Raw genomic sequence first — 26,309 nt, forward strand, 5'->3', positions numbered from 1 at the left:
ATTTTCCCTCTGAACCTGAACTAGAACTTTATTGATCACCATGACAAGAAATTTTTGTCCAGTAGGCCCATCTCTGATTTGGATAAATACAATGAACATTTTAGGCAGAAATAAATACACTGAAGAATAACCTAAATAAAAGCAGACGATGTATATCTGCAAAAAAGAACAGTAATAAAATAAGATATTAAAAAAGTGTGCAAAAGAACCTGTCGCTATATAGTACTACAGTGCGAAATGGCTGTTGTGCGAATGGGGTATGTGCATTCAGTACTCGTTCAAAATACAAGTGCATTTCGAGGAGGAAGCATTGTACTGTCGCATGGCAGTGGGTATGAAAGAGCAGGTGGTGGGAGATGCATTTAATCGTTTCTGATTTTCTGCTGAAACTATAGTGTCATTGTCTGGGAGAGAATTGGATCTGCTTCCAGTCACAACGTAGCACACGATCCACACTGCGTACGCGGTCCTAGCAGCTATACACACGGAAGGTTAGCGATACCTGCGAAATGCAACGGTGGTTGGATGTACTGTAGGACGAATAGAAGCCCTCTGAATCAAGTGTATTAGAGCTATTATTAATTATTTCCTTTGCCTCATAGAAAAAAAATCCTTTTAGGATTGAAGAACAGTGAGGTCAAATGAAGATAAATAATTCACTGTGTAATATAAAATTCTTGTTTGATGGCTTCCACATCTGGTTTCGTTTGAAAATGTGAGAATGAGAAAATTTTGTAGCGGTTAAGAAACTGGACCAGTGGGCCATGAAAAAATAACGATGCCGGAAAACAACGCGTAAAAAGCAACAGAGCACATCTGACGCCGATACGGTGAAAGTGCCAGCTGATAAATGGGCCGATCATCGATGGGAACCTACCCAGTCTGACAGTTAAGCATATTACTCGTTTTTTTTCTCTTTACCAAATAAACAGAGGAATTCTGAGATTTCCCTATCGCGAGAAGAAGAGAAAAAGTTCTGGAGAAGGAGGTAGGGGCTTGGGAGGGACGGGCAGAGAGGGTGGGATGGGGAGGGAAGGAGGGAGCGAGTGAAAAGAGGACAGCAGCTGACTTCGTCATTCCCTGCAGAATGCCCCAACTTCTTTGAATGCGCTCAAAAGTGGGGAGACGGTATCACTTTGAAACGTTTCGCTGGCAAGGTAATATGGTAATAAATATGGTGGTAAATACAGTAACCTCAGCAGAATAGTCGTTCTGGGACTGTGCTTTCTCTCGCTGTTGCAATTGTCTGCATTGCCGTGCTATTAATTTATAAGTGCTTTTTCTTTCGGGGGTTTGAAGACATTCTTTTCATTTGGAGAAGCAGAGGGGAACTGTAAATGGTAGCTGCTTCGTGCACGATCTAGCTTCGTTTTCCAGAACAATTACAATGACGACTATGTCATGTCTGTAAATCTGGGACGCTTTAAATATAATTTTCAAACTTTTAAAACCTGTGTATTGATGTATTGGCTAGGATACGGTAAGAGCTCGCTTTTTGTATATTCTGGGAAAACTGCCGGTATGAATTTCTGAGCATCTTCTGAAAGCTCATACTTGGAAAGTTAAAGTAAATATTTTCCTGTCTTAAACTTTTTTGCTATCATGCCAGGAGGTGGGTTCGGAAAAGGATCTTATAACTGAAGCACTTGCCGCTTCTTCCACCCCCTGAAGTGGATTCGCTTTGAAGAGCCACCAGGCGAGCAGTATGTGGCCCGGCCGGCTACTGAAGGTTTTGCTGGGGCTGGCAGCTCTGCTGTCGCTGTCTGTCAGAGATGCCGGAGGTGCGGCGCCGGACGGCGAGGCTCCCAGAGCCGCCGAGCCCGTCAACAGCAGGGCGAAGAGAAGAGGCGGCAGTCAGGATGTGCTGAAGGGGTAAATTCAATGATGTTTGCTACTTCAGAAATAGTTGTTTTAGAAATGAACAAAGGAAGCAGACGGATAACTGTGGCATTGAACACAAATATTTGACATGCATATGACACAGTTGGTCACTGGATATTTTGGTGTATTATACATTGAAACTTACGGCCGCGAATGAATTAAATTGGCAGTGTTGTGTTTGTGTCTTTTTGTCTGAATGTGCAATTTGTAATTCAGTTGTGGTTTTTCCATGGTTTCTCAATCATTTTCTTTGCCGCTGTTTCGCCTTGAAACTTCAGCTCGCGGTGCTGGGCTCTGGAGCGCTTCTCTGGGGAGGGGGGGGTGTGTATCTTAATTCCCTAAGATGTAGTACAGCCCAAGTGTGTTTCAGGCGGACCTGTTTGAGTTCCAATGTTACCATCTGTTTATTGGTCTAATAAAAACACCGGGGATGGATATTTTACCCTATTATTAATTTGAAAAGTTTGGCGGTGGGTTTACAGGCATATAAACTTGTAGGCCATAAATTGTCCAAAGGCGATCTTAATGGAAAGGTTAGTAGGCCTAAATGAAATACCGACAAGGACAGTCCGTCCTCTTTGTCCTTTGTTTGGAAAGACTTCTTGAAACATGAACGCATTTTGTATTTGTGAGTGATATTTGACCTGTAAGACCATTTATATTGCGCTGTTTAGGGAATTTTTGATAAACACCACACCCCCTTATATGGGTAAAGGACAACATTCTCTGTATCATGCTCAATCGGTATGTGGGATAATTGTATACTTAGTCCTGAGCCAAAAATTTACAAGGAAGGCTGTTCTCAGGACCACAGTTTAAATATAAGGCAGGTGGTAATGATGATATTATTATTATTATTATTATTATTATTATTATTTTATTATTATTATTATTAATCGTAGTAGTAACAGTACTATACGTTACTATTGGGGTTGGTTTAGAATTATTATTCGATTGCCAAATTCTATTATGGTAATAATACTACCTTTTATTGTTTGGGATTTTGTTTTGCTGGAATAAACTTAATTAGTAACACAATAGCTTCGAAAATCTTTTGTTTACGTATTAACTGAAATGACACCACTTTTAGTCCTTTCTGGTTTCTATAATATGAATTAGACGTTCATATGCATTTTTTATGTCATGCACATGTCGTGTTTTGAGTTCTAAGGCGTATTCAATTTACTGCCACTAGGTGGTGTTGTTTCTTCTTAAGGATGGTGAGAACAACGCACAGGTCATATACCAAAGTGCTATGGCGCGTCTCCATAATGTCCTTCTGGTGAAGAACATGAGGAACGAGCCACATCTCTTTTGGAGGAAGATATCTGAATGTATCATCATAAAATCTAGACTTATTGTTTATAAAATATGATTTATTTGTCTTGGGGTGTGGGTGGTCAACACCTCAGCTTATTCTCTCTTAAGCTGTATGATAGGGTCTCAATGCACACAATGAATGTTCATGTTTGTTTGGGTTTCAGTCCCAATGTCTGTGGATCTCGTTACAATGTGTACTGCTGCCCTGGGTGGAAGACCTTGCCAGGAGGCAACCAGTGTATAGTCCGTAAGTAGTGGTCGTTCCTCTCTGCTACAGAACCAAGAGTGTGGGGTTGGATGGTTGGGTGGGGGGAGCGGGTGTCAATTTTCCTTTCTCATCCCTTCATCACTAAAGTTCCCTGTTGTGAAGGTCAAACATTATATTTGGCCTGAGAAGTGGCTCCCTGGAGCCAAGACTGAAAACTGTTTGCATTTAACTCAACTGGTGGACTGATGACTGAGGGAGAATATGCAGGGTGGACATGTTTTGATTCTGAAAACAATATTTGTCCCGGCACACCCTTCAGTACTGTACAGTGAGCAGTGCTGTAATATAAGAATAAGGAGAAGACTGCGTGATGATATCCTGGAATTGAAGTGGGCCTGCATGTTTGCATGTGTTTGCATGTGTTTCCCAGCCATCAAAGCTGGGTGATGTCACTAGGCCCCGTGTGGACTAACCACCACATGCCTGGCCGGGAGGTTTTGACTCACTCTGTGCTCTTGAGTTTTTTTTTTGTCTAGCGGCTTGTTGCCTTTGATGCTTAGCGCAGATCTGTGCTGCGTTCGCTCCAGTTTTCATCATCTAACTAGCTCCACGCTGGCCTCTCCGCACGCACTGCACCTCGGGAAGGCGCTCAGTCAGTGGCTCGCCGCTCAGTAATTGCAGTCTGGCAGGAGGCCTTTTCGTTTATCTGGCGTTTTATTTAAGAACCAACAGCCAAGGAGGTCAGCCTGGGATCTCCATTACATTTAACTGAATTGGTCCGGTGACCATGACAGGACTGTGCAGAGAATAACTGTGCTCCGTCTGTTTTGCCACAATTCACAAGAACTGCTCTCTCCCCACATGGGTTATGTAGACATTTATGGGCCCTGTTCTCTCCCTATGTGGGTTATGTAGACAATGTCAGACCTGCTCTCTCCCCACATGGGTTATGTAGACATTTATGGGCCCTGTTCTCTCCCTATGTGGGTTATGTAGACAATGTCAGACCTGCTCTCTCCCCACATGGGTTATGTAGACATTTATGGGCCCTGTTCTCTCCCTATGTGGGTTATGTAGACAATGTCAGACCTGCTCTTTCCCTACCTGGTTTATATAGGCATTTGTGGGCCCTGTTCTCTCTCTACATGGGTTATATAGACTTTTGCGGGCCCTGCTCGCTCCCTAAATGTATTATATTGATCTTCATGGACCCATTGTCCTGTTTTCTGTAGGTTGTAGAACTTTCTAGCACTTTGTGATCTGGTTTTCTTATCCCACTTCAGCGATCTGCAGAAGCTCCTGTGGGGATGGCTTCTGCTCCAGACCCAACCTCTGCACATGTCCCAGTGGTCAGATTGCCCCCTCCTGTGGCTCAAAGTCAGGTTGGTAACCATCTGGGCAGGTTGTGTGACGGAGCACTGAGGCAAACTCTGTCCTGCTGTGTCCGCTGGCCTCGCCCATCTGAAACAGGCTCTCCTCCCTGGTTCCTCTTACACTTTCACTCCTGCTGTTTCATCAGATTGTAATTTTACCTCTCATGAGAAAGAGGCTGGGACTGACGGAAAATGAACCTTAAATAAGTTAACTCATGAAGGACTTTTTATTTTATACATTAAGAGAAACTTTTAGGTATGTTTCCCTTCCAAACAATTGACAATAAATGACTGTGCTATTCACTCGGGATGTGATTTAGCTTTTGGCAGTACTTGGCCTAATTTGAATCAATCTGTGGTTTTAAGTTCAGCCCCTATGTGACAGATGATGTCATTTCCTGTCCCTTGCCTAATCCCTTCTGTTTTTCTTAGATCCCATAAAGCAGAGCTTAGCGGTACTGCTTTGCAGCTAAATTATATTCTGTTAAAACATGCAGAAAAACTTCCCAAGTCCATCATGATGTGTTTTATTGCAGTTTAAAACATACGGAATGACACAGATGATAGTTTGTATGATCTGCGGTTTGTTGAACAATTTGGGCTGGTTCAAAACAGCAGCAGAATAATCTTCAGTGTGTTTGGGTGATGGATCCTGCTCAGTTCATCGACTGGCATTTTCCTTTAGATGCTCATTTGCATTACACCATGCTATCACCATGACCTACCAGCAGGGGGAGCTCTGTGTTTCTTCCTCACTGACCCCCCTCCTCCTTGTGTCACAGTTCAGCACTGCAGCATCCGCTGTATGAATGGGGCCACCTGTGCTGAGGACCGCTGCCTGTGTCAGAAGGGATACAACGGCGCGCACTGCGGACAACGTAAGGGCCACTCCCACAGGCTGTTGTTATGGCGATGTGCGGTTTTTGTGGCAACAGGCGCTATCCCCTCCTTCTGACTTTTTTTTAAGGAAAATAGTTGTCAATGCAAAAGTTACCGCAGATGCCACGGTTTACAGTGTACACACATGACAGTGTCGGCACGCTTCATCTTGCATTGTCTGTCTTTCCTCTAACAGCGGTGTGTGAGACCGGCTGTCTGAACAGCGGGCGGTGCGTGGCGCCTAACCGCTGTGCCTGCACCTACGGCTTCACCGGAGCTCAGTGTGAGAGAGGTAAGCTGCGTGGTCCCAGCTCTGGGAATGCCGAGGTTTTCCATGGGTTTTCCCACCGCTGACTGCTGCACACACATTCGCTCCCCTTTCATTATAGCCAGCATGCACAGTTTGCATTCCCTACTGCATGTCCCCTGTTTTTCAAAATTCGTACTCGCTTACACTGTAGATGTTGTTTCCTGAACTCAGACAGTTAGGCCTGCTCCATATCCTCCTCCCCCCCCCCCCATCTGCAAGTTCCCCACGTGCATGTAACCGCCGTACAGGAGGACAGCAGGAAGGAGCATGAGGAGCGACCACTCAAGTGGAAATTGTTCATGGGTCTCGGATCTGGCTTTGTCCCGCGGGGAGAGATGTGCCTTTCTGTGGGAGACATTGGGATGCCGTAAAATGGCCTTTAGGCTGCACCTTCTGGCCGTGTGACTCGCCTGGGGGCAAAGTGCACCTCACGGGCCCAGGCTGTAACAGAGGCTTCTCCCTTCAGCACATTGTGTTTTGGGTGTTGCTTCCTATAAGGAAATTCCGCCTTCCCTCTGCCGCCTACACATTTCCCTGACAGGGAGAGAGGCGTCGGGGGGCTTGACACCCCAGTCCTAGGATAGAGTTACCCACAGATAGTTGGGAGAATTTGTTGTCCTGACCCATGAGTATCTGCTTACCCGCGTCTTGATTTATGTCGTGAGGCTCGCCGCGAGGCTCGGAGCCGCCGTCCCGCTGATGTGGCGCCCGCGGGCCACACTTCTGCGGCTTTGTCGCGGGTTCCTGGTTTTTTTTTCCCTTCCCCATCGCTTCCTGTGGTAATGTTGCCATTTAAAATCCGTGCGTTTTAACTCGCCTTCCGCATGTGAAGTAGATCAGCTCGTGGGGAGCTTTACGTGAGAGTGAATATATATTGTCTTTTGAATTCTTAGCAAGTTTTTTTTTTTTAATGGTTTTACAGTATTTGTCATATTTACCCATCTCCTCAAATGCTACCATACCATAAGATCTTCATCATAAAAAGATGATGCCGGTTCCCATATTGTGAACTGACAATTGGAGGAAACAGGAATTATAATTAGGAATTATGGGTCTTAGTTAATGTGAGTAATTAGTTTCCTTCAATATATATATTTTTCTCAAAAATGATTGTGTCCAGCTGATGTTAATTATAGTTTTTCACAGCAGGAGTGAAGTTCCTTTCTTGAAATATATCTGAATTTACATGTTTAACTGTTAATGGAAATGTATCGTTCAGCTGTGTGATACGTTTCCACCACTCAGAGTTCCAATTTCTCAGTGTAGTATGACTCAGAATTCTGAGGGACCCCCAAAGCATTCGCTAGATCACATGTCTCCAAGATCAAACCAGTGTGACTTGGTTTGGTGACGTCTTGCAGATGCCAAACCTACTTTTGTTCTAGCCTAGCTGACAAGCCCCTACTTCCCTGTGGCTTGAAGCGAACGGCAAACATTTCCATGTCATGCATGGAGCCCATTGCTTCTGAGCATATAAAAATGTTCTTGTGTTTTTCATTGTGCCAGGTTTGACAAATGTAATTTTTTTTGTCAAGTTCCGTTGGTCTATAAGTAAACATTACGGGAACAAGCATTTGTAGGCGTACCGGGTGCGTCTGTCCCAAACACACCACCGCGTCGGCTTCAAACTGAGGTCTCGTCTAAACCCAAAGAATGTTGATGCATTCCCGGTCTCCAGCAGAAACAAAGATGCTTAGTTTGTCTTTTATGGGCAGGAAGTTTGGACTACTGTTCTTCGACAAAGTAACTTAATTGTCTTGCGGAAACAAGCTAGCAGTTGTCCTCACCTAATCAGTCATCTACTTATCTGGCAAGATCATGTTCTCCATTAAACATTTTCGCCTTCTTTATTTCATTAAATGCGATGTTTTCATTAAACTGCAGTATTTTGACCCCCTTTAATGAAATGTTTGCTCTATAAAAAATGTTGCAGATTAATATTGACAGTAACTTGGGATATGTTTCTATTTTATCGGAATACTAAATATTCCCTGAGAGTATGTATAGCCCTGCATTTGAAATGGAATTTGCCATTGGTCAGCTGTTTGGAGTACATGCATTTACGTGTATGGAACATGTATGTAATACATGAATATAATACATGTAATATGTTTTATTACCTTGTAAACAGTCTGTACGGTATGCAAACTATCCCAATGTTTTTGTGTAGCTAATTTTAGGTTTATAATGGAATAATATAGATTTGGCGTTGGAATTCTTGCGTGAGCGTCAGAGTCTGAAAGCATGAGTGTCACGCCAGATGTGTGAGAGTTGGCAACCCTGAATTCGAAAGGTCACATTTATGCACTCTGTGTCTGATTGTCCGCCCCCCTGCTGCCCTCTGCAGGCCCCTGTGTTATAGGCCTGCTTAGCCTTCCATAATGTGAGCACTGAAAGGTCGCTGGGCGCCGTGTGGCAAAACAGAACCTGCCCCCCCCCCCCCCCCGGAAAGTGGCTCCTTCGCTCTGCTTGTCATCTCCCGTAGTGTTTCATTACCGCCGATTTCTCCCAGATCGCTTCCCGTTGCGTTATGGACCACCACTATGGCGATCCTGGTGAGATCCGATTTCGGCAGTCTAATTTGCCTGGAAGGTGGAGCGGAGTCAGTTCCCGGGCCTGAATAAGCACGGTGGGGCCACGTGAGTGCTTTACATGGATGCCGTAAGATACACATTATCAGGTCTGATATTCCTCTTTGGCTGGCATCCAGCCAGCGCCAGAAACCACCGTACCGGTGTACAAATGATGTAATAACCTGACTTTGGCTGCAGCTGTAACATCTGCAGAGCTTCCAAGGTGCTTAGGTGCCCTCTGTGACTCCGCTTCAAAGGGGACCGTGATCCACACCTGATTGCGCTGATGGAGCAGGCTGGAAGTCTTGCCATCCTGTGTAGATTTGTGTCCGCAGAGGCTGCCTGTTTCAGAAGCTCCCACGTGTGATGGGCATATATCAATAAGCTGTTTCTCTGAAATGGAATTAGCACAGGATTACTGTCAAAGGGCGTATCTGTGGAGTGCAGTGACACACCTTTTACATAAAAAAAAAGTGTGTGTCTGTGTGTGTGTGTGTGTGTGTGTGTGGGTGTGTGTGTGTGGGTGTGGGTGGGTTATGTATATGTTACATTGCGGAGACCAAATGTCTCCACAATGTGATAAGATCCTGTTATTTTTTTGGTCCCCACAAGGGGAAGCTCAGTTTTATATATTAAAAAAAAACTGTGACTGCAATCAAAAAACTAAAAGTGGCAAAAGTCTTGTATTTTGTTTGGTTACTGATGGTTAAGGTTAGGGCAGAGTAGGGGATAAGGTTGTCATTGTTGGGATTAGGGGTTTTCCCCATAGAAAGTAATGGACGGTCCCCACAAAGATATGAATACAAAGTGTGTGTGTGTGTGTGTGTGTGTGTGTGTGTGTTTGTATGTGTGTGTATATGTATGTATGTATGTATATCTTCTTCTGTAGCAGTTGGGCTCCATGGTGATGGTTTTTAAGTAAACACTAGTTGATTGCTTGGATGTGGGTCAAGGCTGCATGCCTCCTCATCCTGAGATGGATGCTCAGTAGACGGACAGCTGTGATAGGTCAGGCCAATGCCGTGTGACAGGGGTTTAGTTCGGACCACCCAACACAGCTGCAGTATATGAACAGTGTCTTTATTTGAACAGTTCCTTCACATTTGAGCCAGGAATGCAAATGATCCAGTTAATTTGCTGGTCATATGCTGTTTGAGTGGGGGAAAAAATGGTGCACAACATGCAAGTGTGAAAAAGTGAGCGGTCATAGTGCTGGTTAGTTTGGATGCTGGTGAGGGCAGTGACTGGGGTTCGCGGGTACGTTTAAGAATACGTGTGTGATTCAGCTGCAGCCAGCAGTCAAATTATTAATCTGTGTCTGGTAGATGGGGGTCCTTAAGTCAAGAGGAGTGTTTCTCAGACAAGTCCCCGCGGACCCCAGACGGTCCATGTCTCCCAATTCCCTAGGAGTAGGGAGGGAGCAAAAAACGTGGACCATTTATGGGTCCCTAAGGATTTGAGAAACACTGGTCTAGTGGAACAAGGAGGGTGTGATGTTGTGTTCTGCCTTGTCTGGGCCTGTGAAGCCCCGTTGGGGGCAGGTTCTGACCCCTCCCACTTGAATCCTGGCACCCCACGTGTCTAATGGCTCCCAGATGTGTGCTGGGAGTTGGCCCGGTCCTGCAGTTGTACTTGGCCCCTGTGGTCCCATAGAACAGCACTGCCATGCAGGCGGGCCACTGTGTCCCCCTGGAGGGGGCAGTCACCCCCTCGCTTCCCTGGGTCACCACTCATGCAATCTCTCCCCCGGCACTCCGCTGAGGTGCCTGCCATGGTCTCTGGTCATCCCCGGGCAGTCGCACCACATGATGCTGCATTTGCGTTGACATCATTTCTCCATGATCTAGGTGGGCGGGGCTGGATGCTTTTGTAAACCGTTTTCATTTTTGAAAAACTTTTCAGAATGCCAGAACCCCCTTCCCCCCCCCCCCCTTCCTGCATCGTTAGGGGGTCATACTGGGCCTTATCAGAAGTGAACCAAGCTACGCTTGGCATAACATGGTGCGTGTTAATCTTATCACTCATTCTGGGAAGAAAAAAAACAATCATCTGTGCTGCAAAACAAACAATACATGGAATTAGCTGGAGCTAAAACAGCCGAACGTGAAACAAGCAGGGCCCGTAGAGCATAAAGCCTCACCTCGGCTCCCTGGAAAAGTACTTAAAGCTCACTTAGGGGAGTAAGATGACCCAGCCACGTTCCAAGCATTTCATATTCTAACAAAGAGAAGAATGTGCTGGAAAGGTTAGCTTACATGACCATCTCCGCTTGGTATGCTCACCATGGAAAACGCACAGAGTTTTTTTTTGTTTGGATAATTGCTGTGTTGGATTAGATAAGCTTTTTGTGCCCCTTTTTTTTTCTTTCTTTCTTTCCTCGCTGTCGCTTGTCTGTGTTAAAATGTGGAAGCAATTTATGAATATGCGGTTCTGCCAGGCATAATTGAGAGCAGGGAGACTCGCAGACTGCTGATGTAAACCTTTCGTTTTTATTTCCTTCGAATCGTGTCCCGTAAGTGATTCGTGCCTTTAGGTCGAGGTGTTCGAGACCGACAGTCGGCAGAGGTGCTAATGAGCCCATGAAACCTTTTTGCGGTTTAAATATGAGAGTCTAGGGGCAAACAGTTTATCAGCTTATGGGCCTTTTAGACGATGTCTTGTCATGGAAACAAGAATGAATCAGGCACGATGCTGAAGGAGGGGTGTGTCCTTGGGCTTCTGCGCTCAGTCTCTGTTGCGTTACCCGTTAGTGGTGAGGAGGTGCTGCAAACACTAATTGACTTGTTCTCTAAAGTGGGCCAGATATTCTGAACCCCCATCCAGAACCCCCCATCCAAGTGTTTAATACGGATTAAGTCTGTAGCTTATACAAAGAGAAGAAACCAGGGTTTTGATTCCAAGCAAGTTGGGGGGTGTGTGCTGGTCCGTTCCCATTCATGCCTGCTGTGGTGTGGTGTGCAGTCCAGAGTCTTTGAAGAAATACAGCTAAATACCACATAAAACGTTATATAAAGTCATTTAAGCATTCAGTCATGCTTAGGGTATTGCATGAAAATTCTGGGCACAAGCAGTGGTCTGGTAATTTGTCTTCCTTGCCCAGAATAAGACGACATCTTAGTGACTTACAGATAGATTTGGGTGGTGAAGATTGCACACCTTGTTGATGATCACCTTTCAACATGTTACTGGAATGGAAGCCTGTGGAAAAGACGTCGTCAGCTAAGGCCAGCTGTGGCTGTGATCCGGTTCCTTTCAGTGGGATGTTCATGTAGTACTCTATGATTCAAGGCAAAGCTCATGAGCAGCTCCGAATGCGTTGTCTACAGATGTTCTGAGACACGAACAGTCAATTTCTCTAAGTACAATCTGCAGAAATCTTTGCAGAAATGGATCTGTCAGGGATAAAGCAGTGAAAACATCAACGGGCAATGAGCGATGGAAAAATATTTGACCTGCTGAGTCATTCCTCACCATGTTCTCAACAAGTAGATGAGTTCAAGTGTGGAGCACATCAAAAGCAGCCTACTGGCATGCATGTCTGTTTCCCACGGTGTCTCGCTCTGGCAGTCTTGATGTGATGTGCAGGGGATACTTCTGGCGTGGATTATGTCCTGTCAAAGCTGTAGGGGGGGAGGGTGGATGCCAGTAAAATACAAAGGCATCATGATCGATGGAGGTGGGATGTTCCAGGGTGATGCCGCCCCCGTTCCCAGGCCGCAAGTGGACACCAAATGTTGATTTTTGCCATTAATGACAACTGTAACATCAGCTCCCAGGTGCAGCTAGAGTGTGCCCGGCACCCTGTCCCTGCTGAGTTACTCAGTTGGTGTTCCCTTCGTTACTGCGGTTACCTGTAGTTTCTACTACGAAACTGGCACGAAACACGAAGTAGGACTTTTGAAATGAAATAAGTGATTAAGTGGCCAGTTGTCCTTTGTGTCCCTTTTGAGTTCTACCTGTAGAGTAACCACAGCGACAAAAGCATGAAATAACCCACCAGATACCCAGAAACAGAAATTCAGGCTTTCGGATTTTTTACTTCCACTATGGAGCAGGTAGGTAGCTTTGTGGATTTGGACCATGATGCACCAGATCTTTTTCCTGCTCTGCTTTGCAGCTGAATAATGATGTAACCAGGCAGACGATGCATGCCGAGCTGAAGCATTAGGAATGAGTGCCACCGTCCCTGTCTTCTGTGTCACAGACTACCGCACCGGACCGTGTTTCGCCTCCGTCAGCAACCAGATGTGCCAGGGCCAGCTGAGCGGCATCGTCTGCACCAAGACGCTGTGCTGTGCCACCGTGGGGCGCGCCTGGGGGCACCCCTGCGAGATGTGCCCCGCCCAGCCCCACCCCTGCCGCCGTGGATTCATCCCCAACCATCGCACGGGGGCGTGTCAAGGTATCCTGCCGAAAGGGGGAGCTGATGCGGGAGTGATTAGCGCCGCCCTACTGGCGTGGTCCTGTAATCAACATATACTACGAAGGGGATTGGCAATGTCCATGTCCAGCCTGCCTCTTTCTGAAGAAAACAGTTGTTTCCTGTCTCTTTTTTTATTTAACATTTGTTTCTACTTAATGTGGAAACAGCATGTCTGTGAGATTCTTTCTCTCTCTTTTTTTTTTTTCTCTCTCTTGTGAACACCCTTCAGCAGGCTGCAGTGAATCTCAGTTAATGTTATTACGCTGAGAATGGCATCGCTCGGTATTCATGCTAAATTGCTGCAGTGCTGCACATCAGGCCAGCTCCTGTCCTTCCAGAATCCCGGACCGCAGGCAGCGTGACAGCCTGCCAGATTCATGGTGTCTGCAGGATGCCGCGGCTCAAGGGATTATCATAATTATATTGCTGTTACCCTTTTATTTATTTGGCTGTGTCTTGCAATCTGGATGAAGTATGTGAGTGCTCCAGGAGGTAAACAAATAATTTAAATGAATCCGAATAACTAAACAGCAGTTGTGTCAGAGTATAGGAATGCGTTACCGTGTTGCTATGACGACAAATGAGCACTCAAGTATGTGGAAAAGGTCAGTGAACCAAACACTGATCACCTGTGGCATTTTCTATATAAGATTGTAGTGTGTGTGTCTCTGTGAGTGTGTCTGCCTGTGTATTAGTCTGTGTCTGTCTGTCTGCCTGTGTCTGTCTGTCTGTGTCACAGTGTGTCTTTGCATGTGTTTGAGTGTCTGTCTGTATGAGTTTTTCCGTCTCCCTTTGCAGCTCCCTAAGTATCTGTTTGTCTTTTGCTGTCTGTCTGCCTGCCTGCATTTTTGTCTTGTTTCTGTTTTTCTGTCTGTGATTTTTATCTGCCTGCCCCTTTCTGTCCCCCTGCCTGTGTGTTTTTCTGTCTTTCTGTGATTTTTCCTGTCTGCCTGTGCTCTGCCTGTCTGCATTGTTTTTCCTGTCTGCCTGTGCTCTGAATGTCTGTCTGTGTCTGTGATCACAAAGACATCACAGAGGCTGTTACAGTTCCTTTGCCAGCAGCCCCTCCTCTTCCAGTCTAATCCCAGCTGAAGAATTATGAGACCTGGGCTGCACTAATGACTGGATTATTATGAATCACAGAATATCAGACGGTCTGGCTTCTGTTTGAATCGCTGAAGTTTTCTCATTTTGTGACTGACCAATTCCAAAGGTTTGGGTCATGCACAGGCTGCTGTGGAATGAAGCGGAGTGTGTCAGGCTGCCATTTACAGACACTTCTGCTGTGTGCAAATACCAGATGAGAGTCTGTGATTCAGTTTGCACAGCATAAAACACAGATGTTTTTAGAGCATCAAGAACAAAGCAACAGACAGCTAAATGCCCAGCTAGTGTCTGCCTATCCAGGTTACTGTCATCTTGTGTCAGTGGTTATACTGTTCTCACTGTACTCCTGTTAAAGGTAACGATCCCAGGTGACGTTACTTTGGGACTGCTGGCATAGTAGGGCACCCCCTCCAGGACCAGGACTGTGCTGAAACTAGCGTATTAAGCTCCAGTAGCTCACAATACTGGGAGAGCTGGTTGGGGAGGCACTGAGGGAGGCAACGGCTGAGCCCGGCATCTTGGATCTTCTCTTGGGCTCCCAGATGTGCGCTGGGACCTCACCCAGATGTGCGCTGGGACCTCACCCAGATGTGCGCTGGGACCTCACCCAGTGTTCTTTGGAAGGTCTTCCTGCTGTCTTTGGCCTCTACTGCAGCTCTACCTGCTATATCAATGCCTCTATCATCTGGCTGCCTGTGAACCGCCTCAGCGAACACCCCCAGGCCGCTCTACGAGAAACCCCCCCCTGTGGCTCATGCAGTGCTCCGCACCCCATCAGTGAAATTTTCCATGCTGGCTGACCCGTACTCTGAGCAGCAGCCTCTCATCGCCGGGCCGGGGCGGGGCGGGGTGGGGGGCAGCAGAACATTACTGTGAGCTGGGGACCCATTTCGGGGGGAAGAGGAGGGGGTCCCTCTCTTTTTGCGGTTGGAAAAGGGTGGTATACACTGCTTTCCCACTGTCACCTAGAACCGAGCCGTACCCGAGCCGTACCCGAGCCGTACCCAGGCCGTACTACGAAGCTTCTCTTCAGTTTTGTCACTGTCGCTCTCCAAACCCCGCCTTTACCGACCCATCTGCAGAAAAGGCGGAGCGACCTGGAACCGCGGCATAACTAGTCTCTCTTCGGGGTACGGCCTGGTTCCGGCATGCCAGTGGCAAAGAGCCAGAAGATAAGCTGGAAATCACTGTGAAGTATGCAGTGAACAAAACCACATACAGAATAATGTAGTAATGTAAACATGCTGATGCCATTACTAAGCCCTAAAAGTCCATCTAAAATAAGACATCACTACAGACTGTCGGGCCTGGTGAGAGGAAAGCACACTTCTTAACAAACGGCCCATCTGATTTAAAACGACATTCTCTCACCGTGAACTGCAGACGGTCCTCTTGCGGGATGAACGGCAAAGTGGCTTTGTGTAGAATGTTGTTTCTGCTCCTTGGCAGACGTGGACGAGTGCCAGGCTATTCCCGGACTGTGCCAGGGGGGAAACTGTGTCAACACCATCGGCTCTTTCGAGTGCAAGTGTCCAGCTGGCTACAGGTTCAGCGAGACGTCCCAAAAATGCGAGGGTAACACTTCCCACGTCCGTTAATGATGTCGCTGTTTATGTGCTTTGTGGATGGCTTTAGCTTATGAGATTATACTGCAGTATAAAATAAAATAATGTATGAATGTATTATTATTATTATTATTATTATTATTATTATTATTATTAAAAAGCTATAGCTAGACAAATTGGCATCTCTGAATAACTCTGTGTGTGTGTGTGTGTGTGTGTGCGTGTGTGTGTGTGTGCGTGTCTTAATGTGTCCATGTTTTAATGTGTGCCTTGTGATAGACTGGCATCACGTCCTGTGTGTACCCCTAACTTGTGCCCTTATTAGCCTGAGAGAGGCTCCGGGTGAACCCTGTGACCTAGTGATTGCAAGATTGATCGATTTAGTTGAAGCACCATGTTCAGACCAAACGCTGCAGCAGCTAAGCTGGGAGCATCTGCCTCCCCAGTAAGTCATGTGCTGGATGTGGACACAGACTCAGGGTAGGAACACAGCCAAGCATTTTTATATGGCTGAAGAAGGAAGGATTTGTTCTCCGGCGAGCTCTACCACCATGGCCTTGAATGAGACCTCGAACCCGAGCCTGAGGCGCCTTGGAGACGCCCTGCGGGTGAAGCTACCTGCACTCTGCAGGATATAATCTGCAGCCGGTTTCCTTTTCAGACTGATAGTATTTAAGACTCGGTTACTTTAAAAGGTCTTGGCTTGCGCTATAACAAGCCTAAGCGTTTCCTAAGTGCTCAAATAAATAAAAGGCCTATTGTACTAGATATTAAACCTGTAAAAAATATTGGATGATTAACAAAGTGCAGTGATGAATTCCAGACCAGTCATGAAAAAATTGATCTACTAAAATGGTAAAAGATGTATTTGTGGCAATCATTTGCAGTTAAAAATCTGTGTTGTATTCTGCCCAAGGGGAAGAAATCTGATTCCTAGAATAATTTTCGAGTTTAAAGGAAGAATATTAATTTTTCCCTGAGTTCTCCTGGATAACTCGCATGGAGATGGGCAGCTGAGGCAGCTGAGGCAGTCAGTGCTGTCACGCAAGCATGTCGTCCGCGCCTGTGCATGGGGAGGTTGCCTCCTATTCGCAGCACATGCCTCTTCAAGTGGTGAACCACACACTTAACCACGACCACACTGCTGTGCTTTGTAAACAGCAGGTATAGGACCAATGTCCACGGTGACAGATATGCGTATGATTGGAGTGCAGTATGACTGGCACCTAGGGTTGGAGAGCACCTTGACTGATGTCATGAATTAGAGTGTGATTTATAACAGATGTCTAGGATTGGACTGTGTCGGATCAGAGTGCACATTGAATGATGTAAGACTGGATTGTGCTACGGCTGACGTCTAGGATTGGAGAGCGCCTTGAATGATGGGTTGGAGAGCGCCTTGAATGATGTGTTGGGTTGGAGAGCGCCTTGAATGATGGGTTGGAGAGCGCCTTGAATGATGTGTTGGGTTGGAGAGCGCTTTGAATGATGTGTTGGGTTGGAGAGCGCTTTGAATGATGTGTTGGGTTGGAGAGCGCCTTGAATGATGTGTTGGGTTGGAGAGCGCCTTGAATGATGTGTTGGGTTGGAGAGCGCCTTGAATGATGTGTTGGGTTGGAGAGCGCCTTGAATGATGTGTTGGGTTGGAGAGCGCCTTGAATGATGTGTTGGGTTGGAGAGCGCCTTGAATGATGTGGAGGATTGGAGAGCGCCTTGAATGATGTGTTGGGTTGGAGAGCGCCTTGAATGATGTGTTGGGTTGGAGAGCGCCTTGAATGATGTGTTGGGTTGGAGAGCGCCTTGAATGATGTGTTGGGTTGGAGAGCGCCTTGAATGATGTGTTGGGTTGGAGAGCGCCTTGAATGATGTGTTGGGTTGGAGAGCGCCTTGAATGATGTGGAGGGTTGGAGAGCGCCTTGAATGATGTGGAGGATTGGAGAGCGCCTTGAATGATGTGGAGGATTGGAGAGCGCCTTGAATGATGTGTTGGGTTGGAGAGCGCCTTGAATGATGTGTTGGGTTGGAGAGCGCCTTGAATGATGTGTTGGGTTGGAGAGCGCCTTGAATGATGTGGAGGGTTGGAGAGCGCCTTGAATGATGTGGAGGATTGGAGAGCGCCTTGAATGATGTGGAGGATTGGAGAGCGCCTTGAATGATGTGGAGGATTGGAGAGCGCCTTGAATGATGTGGAGGATTGGAGAGCGCCTTGAATGATGTGGAGGATTGGAGAGCGCCTTGAATGATGTGGAGGATTGGAGAGCGCCTTGAATGATGTGGAGGGTTGGAGAGCGCCTTGAATGATGTGGAGGATTGGAGAGCGCCTTGAATGATGTGGAGGATTGGAGAGCGCCTTGAATGATGTGGAGGATTGGAGAGCGCCTTGAATGATGTGGAGGATTGGAGTGTGTAGGACTAGAGTGCGTTACGCCCAACGTATGTGGTGCACATGCCTTGCTGACACTCTTTCCTGCTCCCTGGCAGATGTTGACGAGTGTGCTACCATCACTGGGCTGTGCAGCGGGGGCCAGTGTTCGAACACAGCAGGGAGTTTCTTATGCAAGTGTCCCCAGGGCTACTTCACAGCTCTGGACGGCTCCCGGTGCATTGGTAAGGAGAGTGTGACGTAGACTGTGGTGCTCCAAGGGCCAGGGCCTAATTACACCTGGGCCCAAGTGGGGCAGCGATTATACGCAACGTGGGCCATTACAGAAATGATCCATGGGCACCGGCTGTCCTCAGTGGGCCTTTCACTCCGAGGTGGACGTCTGCCCTGTCACTGCTCCAGAAACCTGGCTGCTGGAATTTAGGTCAGCTTGTTACCTCTGATTTCACAAGAGGGAGAGACCGGAGATTCAGAGCTGCACATGGGGCTGGCTGGCGGGGTGGGGGGTGGTGGGGTGGGGGGTGGTGGGCTGGGGCCATAAGCATCACCCCCCTCCACTGCTCTTAGTCATCATCTTGGCTAAATATGGAAAACTATCTGTGTTACGAGCTGGTATTTAAGTGAACTGGAGCTGTGTTTTTAAAAAATTATTTAAATAAATTTGCCTGCACACCATGGGATAGCTCTAAACAACTATGCTATACTAACAGACAATAACTGTACTATGCTATACTATGTTGACATAGGCCATAGGAGCACATGATGTTGTTCTGTTGGATATATTTGCTATATATGCCACATATATAATTCCTATGTCTAATATATTGTAGTAGTTACTATCTGCATAGTTTAGTACAGTTATTTACCATTATATGCTTGTGTAGTATAGTACAGTATAGTTATTGAATGTTTATATCATTATGGGGGCAGCTACATGTGTGACCTACTTGCACAATAACAAACAGAAACATTTTGCATTTAGTACTTTTGTTGGTTCTCTTCTGGAAACAAGATTTTTTTCTCATGATGCATGTTTTAAAGCTGGAAAAATAATATTTGTCTCATCAGTGGATGGAGGGGAAGCCCCTTGGGCGGGGGGGGGGGAGTTCGACAGTCAGTCCAAGCAGATTCCAAATCCATGACCGCTCACTTAACTTTGCCCAAGAACTATGGGGGGGGGCTTCATGGGATTTAATAAGTCAAACCTGATGCTGATGACCCAGAAAAATGAGAAGGGGCCTGTCTCCCATCCAAACGATGGGGGCCACAACCAGCCTCAGGCTGCAAGTGGGACTATGGGTCCCCCAGGCTTATCCTGAAAGCACCTGGGCAGTATGAAAGTACTCCCCCCCCCAAACAGCCCCTGGGTACTGCTTTGGCAGCCGTGCAGTGTGAGAGTAATGTCCCCCCCTCCCCCCCAAACAGACAGCCGCCCTGGGTACTGCTTCACCAGCTGTGCAGTGTGAGAGTAATGTCCCCCCCTCCCCCCCAACAGACAGCCGCCCTGGGTACTGCTTCACCAGCTGTGCAGTGTGAGAGTAATGTCCCCCCCTCCCCCCCAACAGATAGCCGCCCTGGGTACTGCTTCACCAGCTGTGCAGTGTGAAAGTAATGTCCCCCCCAACAGATAGCCGCCCTGGGTACTGCTTCACCAGCTGTGCAGTGTGAGAGTAATGTCCCCCCCTCCCCCCCAACAGATAGCCGCCCTGGGTACTGCTTCACCAGCCGTGCAGTGTGAGAGTAATGTCCCCCCCTCCCCCCCCAACAGATAGCCACCCTGGGTGCTGCTTCACCAGCCGTGCAGTGTGAGAGTAATGTCCCCCCCTCCCCTCCAAACGCCGCCCTGGGTGCTGCTTCACCAGCCGTGCAGTGTGAGAGTAATGTCCCCCCCTCCCCCCCAAACAGATAGCCGCCCTGGGTGCTGCTTCACCAGCCGTGCAGTGTGACAGTAATGTCCCCCCCTCCCCCCAAACAGATAGCCGCCCTGGGTGCTGCTTCACCAGCCGTGCAGTGTGACAGTAATGTCCCCCCCTCCCCCCAAACAGATAGCCGCCCTGGGTGCTGCTTCACCAGCCGTGCAGTGTGACAGTAATGTCCCCCCCTCCCCCCCAAACAGATAGCCGCCCTGGGTACTGCTTCGCCAGCCTGCTGAATGGGCGCTGCAGCAGCAGAAGCTCCCTACTCATGTCCCGCATGCAGTGCTGCTGCGACGGGGGGCGCTGCTGGGCGGACGGCTCCACGCCGGAGTTGTGTCCCATCGCTGGGACAGGTCAGAACTCTTTCTGTACTCATCTAAGGCCTGGAACCTGCAGGTCGGTAGTGCATGCTGTTAATCAGCGTGCTGCATGCTGCCTGCATTGCTCTTTGTTCCGGAATAGTCTGTGCATTATAAGTATACATATAAAAACATTGATGTATCCTTCATTCATTGCTATTGGAGCTATGAAAATTGTAATTATTTTTAAATTTTCTAAACAGCCTCCTCAGTGTGGAAAAAAGTAAACATGTCTGCATATTTTTTCGTCCCAGTTTCATGTTTATAATAGCAGTAGTACCATGATTTCCCAGGGGCTTCTGGGAGCTTTGACCGCATGCTGTATCCTTCCCTTCCAGAGGAGCACCAGAGGCTGTGCACTCAGATCTCCATCCCAGGCCCCGGAATCCCCTTCGGCCCCGGGATCGGCCCCGGGATCGGCCCCGGGATCGGCCCCGGGATCGGCCCTGGCATCCCCTTCGGCCCCGGGATCGGCCCCGGGATCGGCCCTGGCATCCCCATCGGGCCCGGGACCCCCATCGGCCCTGGCATCCCCATCGGCCCTGGCATCCCCATTGGCCCCGGGGGGCCGTTCGGACCAGCGGTAGGGCCTGGAGGTCCGGGCGACCCCAGCAGGCCTTTCTTACCAGGCACCTTGACGATTCCTGACCCGGGGACTGGCCCAGGTTACTTGGGCCCTCCCAGTATGTCCAGCTTCACTTACTTATATTATCATAGTGTAGTGCAGGGTTCTTCAAATCTGGACCTTGATTCCAAATCCAGGCCTTGTTTTCAGTTCTCCCAGGTAGTTAGTTTAATAATTACGGATTCTGATTGGTCAGAGGCTTCACAGGTAAAGGAAGGCTTGAAAACCAGCAGTGCTTGGACCTCAAGGACCGTGATTTGAATAACCCTGGTGTAGTTTAATTCCTGTACAGATAGTTACTATACTATTAACACTCAGATTACAGCCTCCCCCCTGTTTGCACTCACTCAGGTTACAGCACCCCTGCCTGCACTTTAACGGATTACTGACCCCCATCTGCACTTGCTCGGATTACTGACCCCCATCTGCACTTGCTCGGATTACTGACCCCCATCTGCACTTGCTCAGATTACTGACCCCCATCTGCACTTGCTCAGATTACTGACCCTCATCTGCACTTACTCGGATTACTGACCCCCATCTGCACTTGCTCAGATTACTGACCCTCATCTGCACTTGCTCGGATTACTGACTCCCATCTGCACTTGCTCAGATTACTGACCCCCATCTGCACTTGCTCAGATTACTGACCCCCATCTGCACTTACTCGGATTACTGACCCTCATCTGCACTTGCTCGGATTACTGACCCCCATTTGCACTTGCTCAGATTACTGACCCCCATCTGCACTTACTCGGATTACTGACCCCCATCTGCACTTGCTCAGATTACTGACTCCCATCTGCACTTGCTCAGATTACTGACTCCCATCTGCACTTACTCGGATTACTGACCCCCATCTGCACTTACTCGGATTACTGACCCCCTTCTGTACTTGCTCAGATTACTGACCCCCATTTGCACTTGCTCAGATTACTGACCCCCATCTGCACTTACTCGGATTACTGACCCTCATCTGCACTTGCTCGGATTACTGACCCCCATTTGCACTTGCTCAGATTACTGACCCCCATCTGCACTTACTCGGATTACTGACCCCCATCTGCACTTGCTCAGATTACTGACTCCCATCTGCACTTGCTCAGATTACTGACCCCCATCTGCACTTACTCGGATTACTGACCCCCATCTGTACTTGCTCAGATTACTGCTTCTCCCCATACTTACTCAGATTACCACCCCCCATCTGGATTTACCTGGTTTATACTTATTCTGTCAATTCAGATTAGTTCTCATCTTTGCCCATCTGCTCTAAGATGGCCGCTCGACTTCTTCTCTCTGCAGTCATCCAGTCCCAGAACATCACAAACATATGCCAGGCGTACCGCAACCTGTGCCTGAATGGCCGCTGCGTTCCCACCCCAGGCAGCTACTACTGTGAATGTAACCGAGGCTTCAACCTGGACGTGCGCGGCGAGTGCATCGGTGAGCCTTTTCGCTCCCACATGTGCCCGGACCTTGTGACCTGCATGCTGTTTTAAACCATAACTTCATGTCTGCTGTGTGCTTCCCCTCGGTTCATTTTGGTTTCCTGTTATTCGATGGCGCCCCCACCAGACACGGATGAGTGTCAACATAGCCCATGTGTGCATGGCCAGTGTGTGAACACAGCCGGCTCCTACTTCTGCGAGTGTCCTCCGGGCTTCCAAAGCACTGCCACACGCACAGAGTGCAGAGGTGAGATGCGGCTCACAACTCTATGCAGAACCAGTACTGCTGACCTAGACACACCCCTCTGTGTCGCAAACGGCTGGACACGCTACATTATACTACACACTTTACACTATACTACAGCTGAGCACTTCATTGTGGTACCCATACTGAAAGGTCTAAGAGCAGTTCCCAATCTTGGATTCCACACATGCTATTGGCCCAGTGTTACAACCATTCCTCTATAATCAATATACACTCCTGTGGAACCAACCCCCCTCCCCATAAGAATTGTTGACGTCAGTTCCTGACTTCTCCAACTGAAGTCTCCTAACGGATGACTTTACATGGTCTCCATGTGTTATTCCACATTCACACTGCTGCTACAGGGTCCCACACGTCCCTCAAGTCCTTGCTTTGTCTGAGGTGGGTCTCGGTAAGGTCGTCCCCTCTCCCCTCTACCCACCTGTCTGTCTCTCAGATCTGGACGAGTGTGTGGCGAATGGGCGCATCTGCAACAACGGCCGCTGTGTCAACACTGACGGCAGCTTCCACTGCGTCTGCAACGCTGGTTTCGACCTCTCCTCAGATGGAAGGAACTGCCAAGGTCTGGGGGACGCCTTTCTCGACTCTGGCTGTTCTCTGACTTTGACTCTGCTCTGACTCTGCTCTGACTCTGCTCTTTCTGTTGCCTGTTGATGTTCTCAGATATGGCCGAGTTTTATATTAGCTTGACAGTGCCAGGAAGTACATGTCTCTCATCGGCCGTTGAATGAATATCAGAGAGCCAGTAGCCTAGTAAGACTGGAGGGGATGTGCTGGACCACTGCTTCTTCTGTTTCAATAAGCATTTACAATTTGAATCACAGCAGTGCTTGGGGTCAGAGCCCCTAGGGGTGTGAATTCTCCATGCGGTGCACTGCATAACCCATTACAGTGAACCGGAACTGCATACCTTTCAAGTCGGGTATTTGCGAATGTCTGTTTTCAGACCAGGACGAGTGCCTGATCAGAAACATGTGCCTGAATGGCATGTGCATCAATGAGGACGGCAGCTTCAAATGCGTCTGCAAGCCCGGCTTCGTCCTGAACCCAACCGGCCGCTTCTGCACAGGTGGGTGTGAAGCACATACAGTGGTGCAGCTGTCAGGCTGCAGAAAGCTTTGCTAATTTCTGTGCTGAGGAGCACCTCTTCCAGGAGTGAGTATTATGGGAATTTAATATCCCTCAGTATATAGTTATAGGAAATATCAGCGCAGGGTTAGGACCCACTAAACCACTATGTTACAAAATCCATAAATTTACGCTTCTGTTCTCAGGAAATCAGTTGTGTTTATTGGGCTGAACATTTCCTTAGATACCAGCCTAAAGGTCTCTCGGCTCGGGCAGCACAGTGGGATGTAATTACCCCTGCGTGCTGGAACGCCCGTTGCATTGTTTCCTTATAAGGCTGCAGGGTTTGTTGGAGAAATAATAGTGGTAGGACTGACCATCTCATTTTATTCAGCTATTTTTACAGCCTAATCTGTAAAGTCACGTAATGGTTTGGGCCAGCTGAACACGTGCTGTTTGGGTGAAGCTGTGTGCAGTGTTAAGCAATGCAGTGAATCGGGGGGGGGGTGGGATCCTGGAGCTGAGTGATGCGCACCTTTAATAAGTATTCTGAACGCTTTTCGGCCCTGATGCCGCAGTATGGTTTAATAAGGAAGCACAACCTCTTCCCAGTTTTTAGACTTGTCATTAACTTCAACACTGTTTGTTTGAATGGCCGGTCCCGTCACGCGGTTCTGCCCTCTGGAATGAGCGCGAGCCTCTCCTCCTGCTTCCCTGCAGACATTGACGAATGCGAGGTCCCTGGGATGTGCATGAACGGCCACTGCGTCAACACTGAGGGCTCCTTCCGCTGCGAGTGCATGGCCGGCCTGGCCGTGGGCCTGGACGGCCGCGTCTGTGTGGGTGAGTCCCGCTCTCCTTTATAGACTTGCTGCTAACGGCTAATCCAGGGCGCTCTCTTTGTTGTGTCCCCGAGTGGGGGGAGGGAGACCCTCCAGGGCTGTTTGGGACTTTACATCTCTATTTGACTGGTACATTCTGAGAGCCCACATGGAGGCCAGCTCTTTGCCATGGAAATCTGGGGTTTGTTGTGCAATGTGCTTATCCAGTCATACACATAAACACCCTGCACATTTGCTGCTGTCTGGGAGTCGCCGTGTACTTGTCCCAAGTACATATTTCATATGCATCTGATGGAACATCAGTGCAGAAGGACTCAGAGGGGACCTCCAGGCATCCTGCCTGCTGCCATGTGTCCCCCCCTCAGTCACACCCCTTCCCCCCCCCACAGACACGCACATGCGCAGCACCTGCTACGGCGGCTACAAGCGCGGCCAGTGTGTGGCGCCCTTCCCCGGTGCCGTCACCAAGTCCGAATGCTGCTGCTCCAACCTGGAGTATGCCTTCGGGGAGCCCTGCCAGCCGTGCCCCGCCCACAGCTCAGGTATCCATTCTACTCACTTTATTTTTATATAGTGTCTTTCCTATCACGGTTGTCCCAAATCACTTAATACAGAGTGCAACTACAGTTCAGGGTAACGCAAGTCCAAATGGATAGTAAACCAGAGCCATAAGACAGCAGAGGAGAGGAGACCGACGGCTCACTAGATTTCCCGTGCCCCCATAACTTCTAAAGGTCAGCTCTGCCTCCAGCCATCTGCTTCATATACAGTGGCCTCAGCAGTCTTATTCATGGTAGGCTGAAGGAAAGTGATAGGTCTTTAGTTAGGATTCAAGCAGTGAGATTGAGCGCTCATCTGCCCATTTCCCAGAATTCCTTTCATCTCACATTCATCCGGTTGATTGTGCAGCCAAACACATGCATCCAGTGGTTCAGTTTCTGGTAAATATGAATAATAAAAACAAAGACAAATGACCATTTGTGATTAACTTTCATGCATTCCTTATTGTTTCTGATTTTTTTTTCTATGTAACTGCACATTCCTTTACAGACTTACAGACTAATTTTATATTACCTCTCATCCTGGAGATAATGGATCTATAAATACCAAATGACATATTTAAAAAATATCTTTACTAAATGGTAATACCCCACTTATGTGCGTATTCCAAGGTTTTTAATTTTTTTTGGCCCCTGAAACTGACTGCTCTGTGTTGCCTATTGGAGGCCATGCTCCTTCTATGAGTGTAATTAACAGTTGCGCTTCATACTAGTGCTTGAAACAACAACGCCACCTGGAGGGATGGAGGTTGTTCACCCTAGCAGTATACTCCACTGTAGCAAGTGTGACCCATATTAGAGAGCCACCTTGCACAGACTCTCGACTAACAAGAGACCTAGGGAGCGGCTCCCTCTACATAACACGTGGGAGGCCCCCTGGCATGAAACGACAGACATGCGCGAAGCTGAGGCATTTGTCTACCTGACACGGGCCGTCTGCGGTCAGCTCTGATTGGATGCAGAAACCTTGAAGAATGTCGAATGGGGATGTTATTTATGGCTGCGTGTTCTGCTGCGCCGTGAGTCACAAAGACGTCCGTGTGGTCCCGGTGACGAGCCGTCCCTTTGGGAGCGAGGGAAGGCAGGGTCGAGAGAGGTGTGCGTTCTCTTGTCAGCATCAAAGTTATTTGCCTTTGGCAGCCTCTCTGCGGGCAAGTCAGCATCCCACTTGTGTTTTGATGTGGTTTGTTGTTCTCTATGG

At 48.1% G+C, this 26,309-nt stretch overlaps 1 protein-coding gene across 6 annotated transcripts in view; it reads left to right on the plus strand.

Moving 5' to 3' along the window:
- The first annotated feature begins 1,024 nt into the window (after positions 1-1,024).
- Positions 1,025-26,309, plus strand: part of LOC111846701 (fibrillin-1-like) — a 55,567-nt gene continuing 30,282 nt past the window's right edge. For 2 of the 6 annotated variants that reach the window (XM_023817155.2, XM_023817161.2), the window contains exons 1-17: positions 1,025-1,157; positions 1,610-1,872; positions 3,366-3,448; positions 4,693-4,791; positions 5,565-5,660; positions 5,858-5,953; positions 12,749-12,946; positions 15,524-15,649; positions 18,121-18,246; positions 20,139-20,291; positions 20,636-20,980; positions 22,228-22,368; positions 22,501-22,620; positions 23,075-23,200; positions 23,585-23,707; positions 24,427-24,549; positions 24,938-25,090. In XM_023817155.2, coding sequence (XP_023672923.2) covers positions 1,706-1,872; positions 3,366-3,448; positions 4,693-4,791; positions 5,565-5,660; positions 5,858-5,953; positions 12,749-12,946; positions 15,524-15,649; positions 18,121-18,246; positions 20,139-20,291; positions 20,636-20,980; positions 22,228-22,368; positions 22,501-22,620; positions 23,075-23,200; positions 23,585-23,707; positions 24,427-24,549; positions 24,938-25,090 — 2,275 coding nt within the window. In that variant the 5' untranslated portion in view covers positions 1,025-1,157; positions 1,610-1,705. Of the gene's footprint in view, positions 1,158-1,324; positions 1,481-1,609; positions 1,873-3,365; positions 3,449-4,692; positions 4,792-5,564; positions 5,661-5,857; positions 5,954-12,748; positions 12,947-15,523; positions 15,650-18,120; positions 18,247-20,138; positions 20,292-20,635; positions 20,981-22,227; positions 22,369-22,500; positions 22,621-23,074; positions 23,201-23,584; positions 23,708-24,426; positions 24,550-24,937; positions 25,091-26,309 lie in introns of those variants that run through there. The other 4 variants (XM_072698300.1, XM_072698301.1, XM_023817157.2 and 1 more) reach the window with 4 other exon arrangements.

This window comes from Paramormyrops kingsleyae, chromosome 13 (assembly GCF_048594095.1).
Source record: "Paramormyrops kingsleyae isolate MSU_618 chromosome 13, PKINGS_0.4, whole genome shotgun sequence".
NCBI lineage: Eukaryota > Metazoa > Chordata > Actinopteri > Osteoglossiformes > Mormyridae > Paramormyrops > Paramormyrops kingsleyae.